The sequence below is a fragment of the Solanum stenotomum genome, chromosome 2 (assembly GCF_019186545.1).
Source record: "Solanum stenotomum isolate F172 chromosome 2, ASM1918654v1, whole genome shotgun sequence".
Lineage (NCBI taxonomy): Eukaryota > Viridiplantae > Streptophyta > Magnoliopsida > Solanales > Solanaceae > Solanum > Solanum stenotomum.
In genome coordinates, this window is record NC_064283.1 from 16,128,464 (window position 1) to 16,142,000 (window position 13,537).

At 33.0% G+C, this 13,537-nt stretch overlaps 1 protein-coding gene and 1 pseudogene across 1 annotated transcript; both read right to left on the reverse strand.

Moving 5' to 3' along the window:
- Positions 1 to 956: 956 nt before the first annotated feature.
- Positions 957 to 4,287, reverse strand: LOC125855731 (putative wall-associated receptor kinase-like 16; annotated as a pseudogene).
- A 5,751-nt stretch (positions 4,288 to 10,038) lies between these two features.
- LOC125856403 (wall-associated receptor kinase 2-like) lies at positions 10,039 to 12,820 on the reverse strand. The gene is made up of 3 exons (XM_049535933.1): positions 11,902 to 12,820; positions 11,425 to 11,601; positions 10,039 to 11,329 (listed from the first exon to the last, which is right to left on the reverse strand). Exons 1-3 carry the CDS (start codon positions 12,818 to 12,820, stop codon positions 10,185 to 10,187), a joined length of 2,241 nt encoding a protein of 746 aa, XP_049391890.1. The 3' UTR covers positions 10,039 to 10,184.
- Positions 12,821 to 13,537: the final 717 nt, after the last annotated feature.

The following is a 13,537-nucleotide window of genomic DNA, read 5'->3' on the forward strand; positions in this document are numbered from 1 at the left end:
TGTACGGAGAAAGCCAAATTTTAATTAAAAAGTTTTGCATGAAAAAGAAACGAAATCATCATCTCCACAAATATTGGACATGAAATTTTAGAAAAAAAGACTAGCTAGTAAACATTCCTTGGTTGACTACCTAAAAAAGTGTTTGGAAAAATGATTTTAATATCTCAAAAATAAGTATAATATTTTTTTTAATTGAAACTAATTATTAAGCACCTAAAATAATCTTTACTGACTATTATATTTTGACGAATGCAATTTTTAATACTCTCTCCATTTCATATTAGTTGATCATTTTCATTTTGTACGATGCTTAAAAAATCGCTAGAAAAATGTTAAGGGGGTATTTAAACGCCCGTATAGTTTAAGTGCTAAAGTACGTTATGCTGCCAAGTTTAAAAGGGTATCTATGTATTTTTTTCTCAAAATTTAATAAATGAGAAGTTTCCTACGTATTTTATACTTAGATACATGTATTTTTGCTACCAGATACACAAAAATAGAAAGAGAGGCGAACGAGATTCGTATGTATCCCAGATACATACAAATCATACTAGATACATGTATCTAGAGTGATTTAAATGTATCTGGGATCCCAGATACATGAGAGAGTGGCGAGCGAGATGGAAGAGAGCCGAGGAAGGTGAGCAATTTACCATGTATTTAAGATATATGCTGATCTACTTGGATACAATGTATCTAGAATAAATTACACTTAAAATTGACATTATGTATCTGAGATACATGTATGTATCTAGACGTATCTGGAGACACCAAAATCTGATAACATACGTAATATTGTAAACTGAGTATATCTGATTAATTAGCTCCTAAACTAGTGGAATTTACCTAAGTTAACAAAGAATGAACATGGATTTTAAGAGGAGAGATGGGGAGATTGAAATATTTTAGGAAGATCCAAAATAATTTACTCAGAAGTTTATGGGCTACAAATACTTGCCAAAAAAGTTTTAAATTGTCATTGTGTCAACTTCTTGAAACAGGGCTACAAGATGCCAACTTCTCGAAACAGGGATAGTACAGTAAGAGAAATCTAATACTACCATTATTAGTAGCCTGGATTTTGGATCAACTTAGATTGTATGTAGGATGCATGATACGAGAACTATCTGAATTGGGAGTTTTTTCATAGCCGTCTATTGGAACTGTGTAAAGATCTGATAAATCATTATCTTCGTGTACATGTTGATTAGACCAAGAAACTCCAGTTACCTTCCTCAAACCTTCAAGTTGAATAGCCACTTCCTTCATTGTAGGCCTATCTTCTCCGTGCAATTAAAGACAATTCTTCACTAGCTCAGCCATCTGTTGAAGTTGCTCAAGATTTCCTTCTCGCAGAACACGACGATCAAGAATTTGAAATAAGCGATTATTATCTATGGATGAAACAAAATAATCAGCCAAATTCTTTTGATCATCGTTTCTATCTCCAGAAACTGGCTTTAACCCTGTTAGAAGTTCTGCCAGAACTACTCCAAAGCTGTAGACATCACTTTTATCTGTCAATTGACTTTTGAAAAAATATTCAGGATCCAAGTACCCAAATGTACCTTGAACTAATGTAGCTACACGTGTTTGATCCAGAGGGATGAGCCTTGAAGCTCCAAAATCAGCCACTTTAGCTGTGGAAAAATTATCTAACAATATGTTGGAAGACTTGACATCTCGATGAATTATAGACATGGAGGCAAATGAATGAAGGTAAGCAAGTGCAGTGGCTGTCTCTATGGCAATTCTCAACCGATTTTGCCAATTTAACCAACCTGCTCCACGTTGACTGTGAATGTGCTCATATAGAGTTCCTTCAGAGACATACTCATAAACCAATAAAGGAACTTCATCTTCCAAACAACACCCAAAGAGCTTCACCACGTTTCGATGATTGATTTGAGTGAGAATAAGCACCTCATTGATAAACTGCTCAATTTGGCTCTCATCCACAATTTTGGATTTTTTAATTGCAACTCTGCGATTATCACTTAGCACACCTCTATATACAATAGCATGGCCACCACGACCAAGAATTCTGTCATTGGCATAATTGTTTGTAGCTTTCTTGAGCTCATCCGCTGTGAATACTTTTGTTGCTTTCACACCACCGTCATTAGTGGAGATTCTGTGTTTCAATAATAAGCCACCATTTTGTTGGAAGAATTTCTCCCTAACTTCAATCAATTTCCTTTTCCTGATTCTGAAACAGAACCAAATTATTCCAACCACTAGGGATATAAAGCCACCAGCTCCTATACCTGTGTAATTAGTGGAGTTGAACTTTTATAGTCTGTTTCAACTAGATCAAAAGTACATGACTAATTGTACACATATCTTCTAACGAGTTTGTGTTCCAAGTTGCTGTTTCAAACACAGATAAAAGAATTGTTTATCTTTCTGTAATTACCATTAGTTGAATGGACAAAGACAAGGTCACCAACCCAAATTTACAAAACTAAACTAAATTGTGTGTATTCATAGCATTTGTGCTACCATAAAAGCTTCTCATTAAGGATCAAATGAGAAGTGTAAAGTTAATTGTTTTTGAATATAGAAATGTATCAATACTTCTGGTAAGAAGGAAATAGTATTTGTGGTTATGAAAGCAGGTTCGGCCAGAGGGACCAACTACCAAGCCAGTAGCCACTTAAAGCAGGCTTTAAAAAATATTGAAATGGAAAATAAGGCCTCCCGTTAAAGTTAGTTTTAAGCCACTAATCTTATTGAGTTGCCCACGTATAGTCAAATATTTACCTGCAGAGAACTTGATCCATGGGAACTCATCAGGGTAGCTATACAACCACGACCATCCTTTTTGCCGTCACCAGTATATCCATGGGGACAAGAACAATTGTAACTTCCTGGGGTATTTATGCACATCTTTTCACATAAACTATTATTTGGGTGATCAGCACATTCATCAACATCTGAAAAAAGATCAAATCAATATAACACCATCAAATTAATGCATGAAAGTTAAGTTCTTGACGAAGAATTGAAACATTACTTATACCTTGGCAGCCGTGATTGAGATAAGGATTGCCATGATAACCTGGATTACAGCTGCAGAGGTAGCCCCCAAGTCCAGTATCTGAATCAATGCAGTGGCTATTTTCACTGCAAGCATAATTCTTGATTTTCAGAGCTTGCGTGCAAGTAAGACTCCCAATTGCATGCAAGTAAGACTCACATTGCAGCCATACTCAAAGTTATTAGACCCTGTGATGGAAGCATAGTCATCGCAACCAACTACAATTAGGGGTGTGCAAAAACCGATTTAACCAATAAATCGAACCGAAAAAAACACTATTGGTTTATTGATATTGGGTTATTGGGCTAACAGTTTTTAAACGGTTTTGCAAATTTTTTTATTGGATTATTGGTTCGGTTTCCAGTTTTATAATTTTTGTTAATGGTTAAACCGATAACCCAATAAGACTATACTAAATTTACTAGTCTTATTGTTAATGGTTAAACGATTGTTACTTTCATACTTTTTGTTAATGGTTAAACGATTGTTACTTTCACACTTTTTCCTTTGAATGTGTCTAGTGTCTAAACTTGCAAGAAAAATGATTGTTACTTTTATGATTATTACTTTCATGCCAAATGCTGGAAAAACATATGGTTTATTTGAAAATTTTCTTATCGTGTATATAATATATATGAGTATTTTCTTATTGGTTAAACCGAACCGAACCGTTAAGTACCATAAACCGATTAACCAAAAATCGAAAAGAAATATGTTATTGGTTTGGTTATCGGTTTGAAGTATTTACAAACCGAAAACCGATAAACCGAACCAATAACACCTAAAACCGAACCGAACAGACCGATGCGCACCCCTAACTACAATAAACCTGTTCAGCGCAGAGAAACTATAAGGCGTTGATTCTGAAAATCTGGTCCAAGCAAGTGATTCAGTGAGCACAGCTCCACTGGAGTTGTAACATCTCCAACCGATTGAATTGGAGATGCCCAATTCAGCATCGGAGATGTCGTACACCTCAATGTTACTTCCTCTGAGGAGTTTCTGAGAACCATCATGAGATGTGTTACAATTGAGCTCGAACCCAGAATCAAAAGTGCAATCTGAGCCAATACCAAATAGGTACGGAACTGTTACGTTTCCACACTGCTTAGGGCATCCTGGTTTTGCTATAGTGAATTAGTGATGCTGGTGCTATTAGTGGTACTGTTTTGGGCAGTGACTAATGTTAGTATTAGCACATGACAAGCAATGAGGTAATGAAGCAAACTCATTTGTTTTAGTTCCATATGGTTTCGTTTTGAGTTTTCAAGAGGATGTCAACTCTAGTTCGAGTAACAACTTTTATTTCTTTTCTTTTCTCTTATATAGAAGCCATAAACTAAGGAGCTTTGGGGACTCGGGTGGTTCTGCTTCAACTTGTGCTTTCTCATTGGTTGCACATATGACTTATCCTGGCTGCTTTATTTACTTTTCCTTTGAGTTTATTATGTTGCCCCTTCTTTTCTTTTCCTTTTTTTGCAAATGCACATAATTTCTGGCTCGCTATACATAAATAAATGTGTTCTTTAATTTGGTCTTAGTTGATATTTTGTACTCTAATTTTAGATGTACACTGGTCAACACTTAAACTTATATAAAGTTGGACAAGTAAACACACGCGTTCTACGTTTCATCCTATAAATTAGTTTGAGAGAATTTTATGTGAATTGCCACATAGAACAACATGTAGAACACGTGTATCTACTTGTTCAATTATATACAAGTTTATGTATTTATTTGCTGCCTGTGCACATCTAAAATTAGAGAACGTAAATATCAGCTAAGGTCAAATTAAAGGGCACTATTATGCCTAAAAAAATTGTTGTACTTAGAATACTTCCACTCCACAGAGAGTGGTGATGACACGTCTAGTCTAGTCTAGTATATAATATTAAGATGCAAAAACTTGTTGAGTGGATCGAGTTGAATATTAATTTATTAAAAATAAATAAAATATTGAATTCGAGTCAACTTATATTTTAAATGAGTAACAATGAGTTATTCAATGGATAATATGGGTAAATATGGATATCCATATTATAGTAGGGATTATATTAAAATCTTCAAAAGCAAAATATTTTACCCCACTCCCCCCCACCCCCACACACACCACAACCCCCTTCCCACCACCCACCACCCACCCCAATTTTTTTTCATGTGTTTTTTTTTTAAATTAAATATATTTTTTTACTACAACCCCCCCCCCCCCCCCCCCCCCCCCCNAGAAAAAAAAAAAATTCCTTAACCATCCACCCCTCACCCTTTATTCCGACCAATACTCTCCAAAAAAAGGGTAATGCCGTTTCTCTTTCTTATATGAATGATCATCTTTATCCATTTAATTAATGTCTTGATACTCTAGTGAAGCTTAACACGATTTTTCATCCTTAAAATCGATTTGATAAATCGAGTGTACTATTCAAACTTTGGCATCTAAATAATTAGGCATAATACATAAATGTGCCCTTTAACTTGACTTCATTTTATGTTTATGTTCTCTAACTTTAGATATGCACAAGTAGACACTTAAACTTGTATAAAGTTGAACATATAAACACATGAGTCCTACATGGCACAATACATGTAGGACACCACGTAGGACAAAAAATGACATGTAGGACATGTGTGTCTATTTGTTCAATTTTATACAAGTTTAAGTGTCTACTTGTGCACACCCAAAGTTGAAGAGCATAAATGTTATTTGAAGCCAAGTTAAAGAGCATATTTATGTATTATACCAAATAATCAATATGAGTTTTACTCAGTTTTTATCGATTTTTAATGAGTTGAATATTTAACCCATTTAAAATGAAAAAATTTGAATAGGTATCCATATAAATTACTCATTGTACCACGTCTAATCATGTTAAAGGTGCATGTAGGGGTGTACATAGCCGGGTTGGTTCCAATTTTTCAAATATCAAACCAAACCATTTGTGTCAGATTTTTAAATCTATAAACCAAACCAATAAAACTCTAGTTTTTCAACCTCGGGTTTTTTCAGATTTTTTCGGTAAAGTATTCATACAAACATATAATTTACTTGTACTTCAAATAGTTCTTTAGTCCTACCAAAATGCAACTATCTAAGGTGTTTCTTAAGAAAATAACACAAAATATGATATGAGTAATGACACTAAAATATCCAACAAAAAAATAATAATAATGAAATCGCGTAAAACAAATATTGCAAATTAACAAGTCATAATGAAAATGATCATAATTTAAAAGTACTAAATCATGCTAAAATAAGTTTAATAAGTATTAGTTACATGACTAAATATTAAAGGAAATTAAAATTAGATTACGTATTTGAATTGTCTAAACCAATGTAAAATTAAAGAACAAATATGCAATATTATTGTCATTCTTAGTGTTGAATTGATTTTCTTTTTGCATTAGTACTAATTTGATTTTGATTTAAGCTTTATTATAATTACCAACATATGTGGACTATAATCTTTAACCATTCAGAATTCTAAGTTCCAAACTTGAAATAATATATTAACAGATAAAAACAATGAAAAAGTATAAGAAATATTTAAAAATTATATCAAAGTAAATATTTTTATGTATAAAATAAAATTTTAAAATTATATATATAATGTCGGGTTGGTTTAGTTTCGGGTTGATTTTTTTTAGTTAAAACCAAACAAATCCAAATATAGTTGGTGTTTTTTTTCCAATACCAAACCAACCGCTAGTCAGGTTTTTTTTTCTCGATTTGCAATTTGGTTCGATTTTCGGTTTGATTTTGTACACTCCTAGGTGCACGGTTCAAATTAATGCTCACGACTAGCTCAAGTTTTTAGGGCGACGACCCAATGCATTGAAGGCAAGACTAGTGCTTTTATTATGCACAGAGCGTAGAGTTGAGTGAGTCAATCGTAATCAAAGTACTCCCTCCGTTCATGGACACTTACTATTTTACACGATAATAAAGAAATCATTAATAAATTGATCAATTTTATGATTTTGTCCTTTGTTTATAATCCCTTCGTCTCATTTTATATGTCATCCCTTTCTATATATAGCTGGACCACAATACTTGTCATTTTATAAAATTTATGCATAAATTACCATATTTTGCCTATTATACCCTTGATAAAGTAGCTAATTAATCTTGAAAATGTATTCATCATTTATTATAAAGTTGACTTAAGAAAACATTAAATAAGGGTAGAAGGGTAAAGTTACATCAGTTTTTAATACAAGTGCAAAGTAAAAAGGTGACATATAAAATGGGACGGAGGGAGTATTAATTAACCTCTTAAAAATAATTAAATCTTCAAAATTTGTTTAAACTTCCAAAAGTCATATTAATTGTAACAAAATGGAAAAAAATTAATTAATTTTATTCTAATTTTATAAATCTATATATAATATAAAGCCAAATGTAGGCAAGGATGATGTGGCACCTCTCTAAGGCTACCATTGCTATTTATCTTTTTTCTCATTTTTTTGACATTTTTCTCTATTTTTTCTTATTTTTTAATCAAAGAACTAATCACATTCTATCCTATTTATTAAGTTTCATTAAATTTTATAACAACCATATTAATTTATTATGGCACCTTTTTATGGCCTAGAANAGGACCAATATTTTTAATAAATACTCATCTGATACGAGACGGGGGGGAGTATTAAAGTTAGTTAGAAATTTTGTAGAGCCACCACAAAAGTCAACAGAGCAATTAAAACTAACATACAACCCAGTCAACAAATTTAAGACCATGGTGGGTAGAGGTGTACAGAGTTGGATTCAAAAATTTCAAATACCATACAAAATTAATTGTGTCGTGTTTTTGATTCTATAAATAAAATAAATCCCTGAATTTGGGATTTTCAACCTTGAGTTTTTTTCGATAGAATTTTCATACAAAAACACATATATTTCAAAAAAAAATTTTTGTAAGAGAGGAAATATGTTTTTCTTTTTTTATCATTATGACGTTTGAAAAAAACCTCATTCATATCATTAATTGTTGATCAAAATAGCATAAATGAACCTTTTTCTTTAAAAAAAAAAGATTTAATTAATGTCTTCAGGGAATTTTAATTGACCACGTATAGGTAGGGCTGTTCATAAATATGGTTAAAAATAAAACCAAACCGCAATCCGAACCAAACCGATTAAAAAAATTGATATTTGGTTGAGTTTGGTTAGGTTTAGTTTTAAATTTTGAAAATCGACATTGATTGGTTTAGTTTGGGTTTTACTAAAAAAATTGCAAAATAACCAAACCGAACCGATAAATTAGATATATAAATTTTATAATTATTTATATATTATTCATAAATAAATTATAGATATTTTATTAAATTTTAATTAACCTAAGTCTTTAACTTTACAATTTTCTCAAGTCCAACACTTTAACCCAACTATAACAATCCTAAGTCCAAGTCCATCAAAATCCATTTTTAGTCTTTACCTACCATAGTTCACATAAAATAGTCACACTTTCTCTTAATTGAACACTTTGTTCGTGTAATGATAACTCTAGTATTGCTTAATTGTTTAATTGAACCGACAATATCTTTTCTGTGGATTGTTAATGTGCTAGGTGTTTGTGTCTATCGTCGTAAGTCCTCCAAAAAATACTATTACTTTCAAACCAAATAAACCAGAAAAACTGAACCAAACTGACAATAACCAAACCAACAGTTATTTTTTTCGTTTGGTTTGGTTTGGGTTTAGAAATTAAAAAAACCCGACTAGATTGGTTTGGTTTTGGTTTTAATAAATAACCGATCCAAACTGAACCACGAGCACCCCTACGTATAGGGTTGTTCATGGTTATGGTTAAATAACCAAATCGAACAGCAATTCGAACCAAACCAATTACAAAAATTGATATTTGGTATGGTTTGATTAGATTTGGTTTTAAATTTTGAAAATCGATACTATTTTGTTTGATTTTGGTTTTACTAAAAATAATCGCAAAAAATAATCAAACCGAACAGAGAAATTATATTTATATAAATGTTATAATTATTTATATACTATTTATAAATAAAATATAAATATTTTGTTAAACTTTAATCAAGTCTTTAACTTTATCATTTTCTCAAGCTCAATACTTAAATTTTAGTCTAGTTATTTAAACTTTAAGTCCAAGTCCAAGTCCATCAAAATCCATTACTTTAATCTTTACCTACCCTACCTCACATCAAAACTATTGGACATGAAATTTTAGAAAAGAGACTAGCTAGTAAACATTCCTTGGTTGACTACCTAAAAAAGTGTTTGGAAAAATGATTTTAATATCTCAAAAACAAGTATAATATTTTCTTTAATTGAAATTAATTATTAATCACCTTAAATAATCTTTACTGACTATTATATTTTGACGGATGCAAGTTTTAATACTCTCTCTGTTTCATATTAGTTGATTATTTTTTCTTTGCACGATGCTTAAAAAATCACTTGAAAGATGTTAAGGGGGTATATATGTATTTTCTCAAAATTTAATAAATGAAAAGTTTTCTGCATATTTTATACTTAAATACATATATTTTTGCTATCAGATACACAAAAATAAAAGGAGAGGCGAATGAGATTCATATGTATCCTAGATACATACAAATCATACTAGACACATGAATCTATATGTATCAAGAGTGATTTACATGTATCTGGGATCCCAGATACATGAGAGAATGGCGAGCAAGATGGAAGAGAGGTGAGGAAGGTGAGCGAGATTTACCATGTATTTCAGATACATGCTGATCCACTTGGATACAATGTATCTAGAACAAATTACACTTAAATTTGACCTCATCTATCTGAGATACATGTATCTAGACGTATCTGGAGACACCAAAAATCTGATAAAATACGTAATATTGTAAACTAGAGTGTATCTGATTAATTATCTCCTAAACTAGTGGAATTTACCTAAGTTAAAAGAGAATGAACATGGATTTAAAGAGGAGAGATGGAGAAATTGAAATATTTTAGGAAGATCCAAAATAATTTACTCAAAAATTTATGGGCCAAAAAGTTTAAAATTGTCATTGTGTCAACTTCTCGAAACAGGGCAACAAGATGCCAACTTCTCGAAACAGGGATAGTACAGTAAGAGAAATCTAATACCATTATTAGTAGCCTGAATTTTGGATCAACAAGATGCATGATTGATAACTATCTGAATTGGGGTTTTTTCCCATAGGCGTCCATTGGAACTGTGTAAAGATCTGATAAATCATTATCTTTGTGTACATGTTGATTAGACCAAGAAACTCCAGTTACCTTCCTCAAACCTTCAAGTTGAATAGACACTTCCTTCATTGTAGGCCTATCTTCTCCGTACAATTGAAGACAATTCTTCACCAGCTCAGCCATCTGTTGAAGTTGCTCAAGATTTCCTTCTCGCAAAACACGATGATCAAGAATTTGAAATAAGCGATTATTATCTATGGATGAAACAAAATAATCAGCCAAATTCTTTTGATCATCGTTTCTATCTCCAGAAACTGGTTTTAACCCCGTTAGAAGTTCTGCCAGAACTACTCCAAAGCTGTAAACATCACTTTTATCCGTCAATTGACTTTTGAAAAAATATTCAGGATCCAAGTACCCAAATGTACCTTGAACTAATGTAGCCACACGTGTTTGATCCAAAGGGATGAGCCTTGAAGCTCCAAAATCAGCCACTTTAGCTGTGGAAAATTCATCTAACAATATGTTGGAAGACTTGACATCGCGATGAATTATAGGCATGGAGGCAAATGAATGAAGGTAAGCAAGTGCAGTGGCTGTCTCTATGGCAATTCTCAACCGATTTTGCCAATTTAACCAACCCCCTCCACGTTGATTGTGAATGTGCTCGTAAAGAGTTCCTTCAGATACATACTCATAAACCAATAAAGGAACTTCATCTTCCAAACAACACCCGAAGAGCTTCACCACGTTTCGATGGTTGATTTGAGTGAGAATAAGCACCTCATTGATAAACTGCTCAATTTGGCTCTCATCCACAATTCTAGATTTTTTAATTGCAACTATGTGATTATCACATAGCACGCCTCTATATACAATCGCATTGCCACCACGACCAAGAATTCTGTCATGGGCATAATTATCTGTAGCTTTCTTGAGCTCCTCAGCTGTGAAAATTTTTGTTGCTTTCACACCATCGTCGTTAGTGGAGATTCTGTGTTTTAATAATAAGCCACCATTTTGTTGGAAGAATTTCTCCCTGACTTCAATCAATTTCCTTTTCCTTATTCTGAAACAGAGCCAAATTGTTCCAACCACTAGGGATATAAAGCCAACAGCTCCAATACCTGTGTATCAAGTTGGTGTTTCAAACCATATATAAAAGAAATTCTTTATTATTCTAAAATTGTCCGGAATCCTGAAAGTATACCAAGATATTTACCTGTGGAGAACTTGATCCATGGAAACTGATTAGGGTTGGGAGCAATACAACCACGACCATCCTTTTTGCCGTCACCAGTATATCCATGGGGACAAGAACAGTTGTAACTTCCTGGGGTATTTAAACAGATCTTTTCACACAAACTGTTATTTGGATGATCAGCACATTCATCAATATCTGATAAAGATCAAATCAATATAATACCGTCAAATTAATGCATGAAAGTTACATTCTTGAATATTTTGGTGACGCTTTCTGTTGAATACACTTCACAGTTCAGACTTAAAGTTAGGTTTACACCGTATGAGAAATAATTCTAAAGAAGGAGACTAAACAACTTTTATAGATTTTCATTTTTAGTATAACATCAACATAACAATAATGTTATGAAGCAATATAGACATTTATCTAATCCATCCATTGACCAAAACATGTGTCACCTTTTAACTTCATGAAAAATTGAAACATTACTTATACCTTGACAGCCTTGATTGAGATAAGGATTGCCATGATAACCTGGATTACAGCTGCAGCGATAGCCACCAAGACCAGTATCGGAATCAATGCAGTAGCTATTTTCAGTGCAAGCATAATCCTTTGTTTTCCGAGCTTGCGTGCAAGTAATATTCCCGATGGCCCAGTCCAGCACAATGGGCACAGTGGCCTTTAGCCTCTCAAGAAAATAATCAACAATTAGATCATCACCTAGATCTGGCAGGCCCTGGAAACGAAAGCGATCTGCCTCGCCCAGAAATGCATACCCACATGAATTAAATGACCAAATGTCGGTATGGTTTCCGGTGCTAGACATGGTTGTGTTATAGTATTTCAAGCCCTTAGGAATCTGTTTCTGGCAGCAGCCTTTTCCCATACACTCTCCTCCGTTCATCACATCCTCTTTGCTTGTACAGCTGGCATTGCAGCCATACTCAAAGTTGTTAGGCCCCGAGATGGTACCATAGTCATCGCAACCAACTACAGTAAACCTGTTCAGCGCAGAGAAACTATACGGACTTGATTCTAAAAATGTGATGGAAACCATATCCTGATCGAGCAGAGCTCCGGTAGAGTCGTAACATCTCCAACCAAAGTCACAGGAGATGCGCAATTCAGCATCCGAAATGTCGTACACTTCATTATTGTACTTTCCTATAAGGGCTTTCTGAGAACCATTAATATAAATGTTGCAGTCAATTTCGAACCCCGAATCAAAAGCACAGTCTGAGCCAATACCGAATGGGTACGGAACCGTTAAGTTCCCACACTTCTTAGGGCATCCTGGTTTTGTTACACTGATGCTGGTGCTATTAGTGGTACTGGTTTGGACAGTGGCTAATGTCAGTATTAGCACATGACAAGCAATGAAATGAAACAAACTCATTTGTTTCAAGTCCATATGATATATTATAATTTTGAGTTTCCAAGTTGGTGTCAACTGATCTAGTTCGAGTCACAACTTTTATTTCTCTTTTTTTTTTATATATATAGCCACAAACTGAGGAACTTGGGGTGGTCCAGCTCCAACTTGTGCTTTTTCATTGGTTGCACATATGACATATTCTGGCTGCCATATTTACTTTTGTGGCATCCAAGGCCGGCTCTATGTATACAAAAATAAGGCATTTGCCTTAGGCCCCCAATTTTAGGGGGCCTCAATTTTTTATCAAGAATAAATTATGTGTTAATTTTTTAAAGAAAAACATTAATTATTTATGATAAAAAGTATATATTTAAAATTATTATTTTATTCTCTTCAACCTAATTCAAATAGAAAAAATCAAAAAAATATTGTTTTATTTTCTTACACTCTCTCTACTAATACTCACATTATTTTCTTTTTAACTCCTTTTACACTCTCTTCTTTAAATTGTTGATAAGTTAGAGTAATATTCTGTCAAAAATATCAATTAATAGTCAAAAAGTATTGAACAAATTGAATTGTAAATTCTTTTTCCATTTCTTCTTAGATTTTCAAGCATTACAACAACCATAGTAAAATGTGGGGTAACCAAATTATCAACTTCATCAAAGCTATGGTTCTAACTCTTATATTTATTTGAAATTTGTCAACTTATTACTTGTAGAACTATGTTAACAATTCATATAATGATTG

Bases quoted from the DNA above. Each gene is read 5' to 3' on its own strand.
- LOC125856403 (XM_049535933.1), bottom strand. From the start codon at position 12,820: ATGGACTTGAAACAAATGAGTTTGTTTCATTTCATTGCTTGTCATGTG. The intron at 11,602-11,901 runs GTATAAGTAATG...GATCTTTATCAG, and splicing joins TCTCAATCAAGGCTGTCAAG to ATATTGATGAATGTGCTGAT. The intron at 11,330-11,424 runs GTAAATATCTTG...CTTGATACACAG, and splicing joins ATGGATCAAGTTCTCCACAG to GTATTGGAGCTGTTGGCTTT.